Raw genomic sequence first — 3,261 nt, forward strand, 5'->3', positions numbered from 1 at the left:
AAAGAAACTTTTCAACCTGAGCCTTTTTTGACAGGAAACAACAATAAGGAGGAAATTGCCTTCACTCTGATTGGGAGGGAGGTTTTTAAAGCCAGTCTTTGTTTATGGACTAACAGCCAATCAAGCAAACAGTAATGTCACACTTTCTTTTACGGCTCATCGTAAAAAGCCTGTTTTTTAAAATGAAACATTTGTGATTTTGAGGCTATTTCAGTGCATTTAACAGATTCATGCTTATTTCTCTCAAAGAGTTACTGAAAGATACATTCTTTGTGATTTTGAGGCTATTTCAGTGCATTTAACAGATTTATGCTTAATTCTCTCAAAAAGTTACTGAAAGATACATTCTTTGTGATTTTGAGGCTATTTCAGTGCATTTAACATATTTATGCTTATTTCTCTCAAAAAGTTACTGAAAGATACATTCTTTGTGATTTTGAGGCTATTTCAGTGAAACAAGGCTGTTTTGAACATTTACCAGATTTATGCTTAATTCTCTCAAAAAGTTACTGAAAGATACATTCTCCCAGTTCAGAAATACATCCTTAAAATGTGTTTATAACGTTAACGAATTGAAAGTGCTTTGTGGTTCAGCACACATTTCGTGGAGCATATCACCACAAGATAAGCCATTAAGGATGTATTCTGCCCTAAATCACTCGAGGACGGCTTTAAAGTCATTTCTCTTTCAGCTACCTGCGTTTACGTTCTCTAAAAGTTTTTGGTCTCCTAACCACCCCCCCTTTGTTAACTTTGAAAACAGAGTCACGCTCTGCCTCGAAAAGCAGTGCACACAGACACTGCAGTGCTTTTAGGGATGCACGTCCATGTTCCCTGTTCTCACACACAACGAGGGAGAATGCTGACCTTTCAGCGGAGTACGAGAGAGTAGATTGATTTAGTGTGGGTTGCCGTGATTTCGCCCCAAAAACATGCCGCAATTAGGATCTATTTCTGTCTGTATTCAGGGCTGCCTCGTGATTCCCCCCTCCCGTCTGCATCCTCCTTTGTGCAGCCCTCCCTCCTCCGCTCGTATTTCTCCTCACTTTTCTGGTTTAGCTGTATAGCTCTCTTTCTCTGCATGTGGGTTTGTGTTTTCAGGCTCTCTCTTTGAAGAAAATAAAACTCAGATAGGCCTGTCTGACCCAAATAAAGCAGCACTAACGCCCAGAATAGTTGAAGTGCATTGTTGGACCATATAGCCTTAAACGGCTATGGGAAGTCCATAGGGACTTGGCTTGGCAACTGGAAGGTCACCAGTTCAAGTCCCGGCAAGACCAAGTGCTACCGAGGTGTCCCTGAGCAAGGCACCGTTCCCTACACTGCTCCCCGGGCGCCGTTCAAAATGGCAGCACACTGCTCCTAACACTAGGATGGGTCAAATGCAGAGAAACAATTTCCCCACGGGGATTAATAAAGTATATCTAAATCAAAAATAAACATGACTACTGTTAACCTAGTCAGACCACCACACACCCAAACATCACTCACATGTGCATACATTAAGTGGGCTGTCTCGGTGGTGTATCTCTAAGGCCATACAAGCAAACTTAAAACCCATCTCTTCTGATCTGTCTTCCTTGCAAACTAAATTCCATCACCTTGTTTCCGTTCAACATTACCATCACTTCAGTCACATGCTTTTATCAGGGACACAACGACATGCTGACTGCAGTGGGACTCAAACTTGCTATCATCTGATTCGAGGATCAGCGCACTAACCCACTGAGCCACACCCTCCCAATACTTATGTTGATGTATAATGTTGTATAGTGTTTTTATAATTGTTATGCTTTGACATTTGTATTTTGGTTTTGTCTTTGCTTTGTATAGCCCTTTGAGGCATTTCTTGTGATTTGGGGCTATAATACATTTTGATTTGATTTGATTGATAAGACTGTTGTTCTAAGTGTGTCCTGCTTTTATTAAACAAGACACATTCCCAACACCCGTAACACATCTTAAAATTGCTTGAAGGACATGCCTTCACATGCACACAAAAAAAACCTCCTGTAAAAGAAAAAGGGTCCTTACCCTACTGATGGCGAAAAGAAGGCCGGGCGTGCTGGTGCAGACTCCAGTGAAGCAGTATCTCAGCCTCCAGTAGAAGAGGTGCTCAGAGACGAAGGTGATGATGGAGAGCCCCATGGCGGTGGCCAGCATGTAGAAGACCCCGGCCATGTTGTCCACATCTAGCTGACTGGACATCACTTCGTTCTTCTCATTGTGGCAAATTCCTGTCAGCCACTGGGCTTCCAGCTCCTCCATTTCACCTGGAAAGCAAGAGAAAACAGAAAGACTCAAATCCTTCCCTGAATGGCTCACATGTGTTCCTAAAAGACTCAAACTATGAATGTTTGTGATGGAAATAGTAGACCCTCCAGAAAAACGCGATTCTGCGATCGCAGAATTTACCGCATAATCAGCAAAATGGTGCAGATTTTGAAAAGGTCGCATATTTATCAAAAGGCCGCATTTTCCCACACAAAGTTGAGAAAAAAAAAAGTTAACTCGTCTTGACGTGAAGTAGTGATGATGATGACGTCATCAGCTCGCGCATCACAGAAGGTAAACAACACCGTAGAGTGAACGTGTGAAACTCTCACGAGAGAGAAAACACCAAGATGAAAAAATCTGATCCATCTCATTTACCGACGAACATTTCTACTAAAGACCGGGTAAAGCAGTACCCCGATGTCTTTCACGAAAGTGGGGNGAAACTATTCTGCACCCCGTGCAACTGTGTGTTGGAGCATAAGTCTTAGAGAAAATCGACGGTGACGACCCACTTTGATTCGTTCAAACATTCGAAAAGGCTTTCTGCTGCTGCGGACAAGAAAGCCAACTCACATTAACCCTTTCGAGGGCTACAAGAAACGAAGTGAGTAGCCTACAAGATTGAAGCTGGTCAGATAACGAACGAGTAAATGAAAACAGAATGAGGCGGAGAAGTGTGTGTGTGTGTGTGTGTGTGTGTGTGTGTGTGTGTGTGTGTGTGTGTGTGTGTGTGAGATTAAAATAGCCCAATTGCTTTTACAATAAATAAACATTGAATGTGTTTCATTGAATAGGAAAGGGGTTTAACGCTCGTGGCTAGTGCTGCGTACCGGTACGCCGAACCGGTACTGGACTTGTAAAAAGTTTCGGTTCAAGTCCGGTTAAAACCGGAACGTCAGGAACCGGTACTTACGTATATTCTCCTTTTTGTTCTAAACCATCTAAAACCTTCCATAGATCGAGAAATTTGCGCTGAGAAAAGAC

At 42.5% G+C, this 3,261-nt stretch overlaps 1 protein-coding gene across 1 annotated transcript in view; it reads right to left on the reverse strand.

Moving 5' to 3' along the window:
- Window positions 1–3,261, reverse strand: part of grin2aa (glutamate receptor, ionotropic, N-methyl D-aspartate 2A, a) — an 18,259-nt gene that overhangs the window by 6,020 nt on the left and 8,978 nt on the right. Inside the window, exon 4 of the mRNA XM_010796103.1 lies at window positions 2,035–2,273. Coding sequence (XP_010794405.1) covers window positions 2,035–2,273 — 239 coding nt within the window. The remainder of the gene's footprint in view (window positions 1–2,034; window positions 2,274–3,261) is intronic.

This window comes from Notothenia coriiceps, unplaced genomic scaffold (genome assembly GCF_000735185.1).
Source record: "Notothenia coriiceps isolate Sejong01 unplaced genomic scaffold, NC01 NC01_scaffold00037250, whole genome shotgun sequence".
In the NCBI taxonomy this organism is placed as follows: domain Eukaryota; kingdom Metazoa; phylum Chordata; class Actinopteri; order Perciformes; family Nototheniidae; genus Notothenia; species Notothenia coriiceps.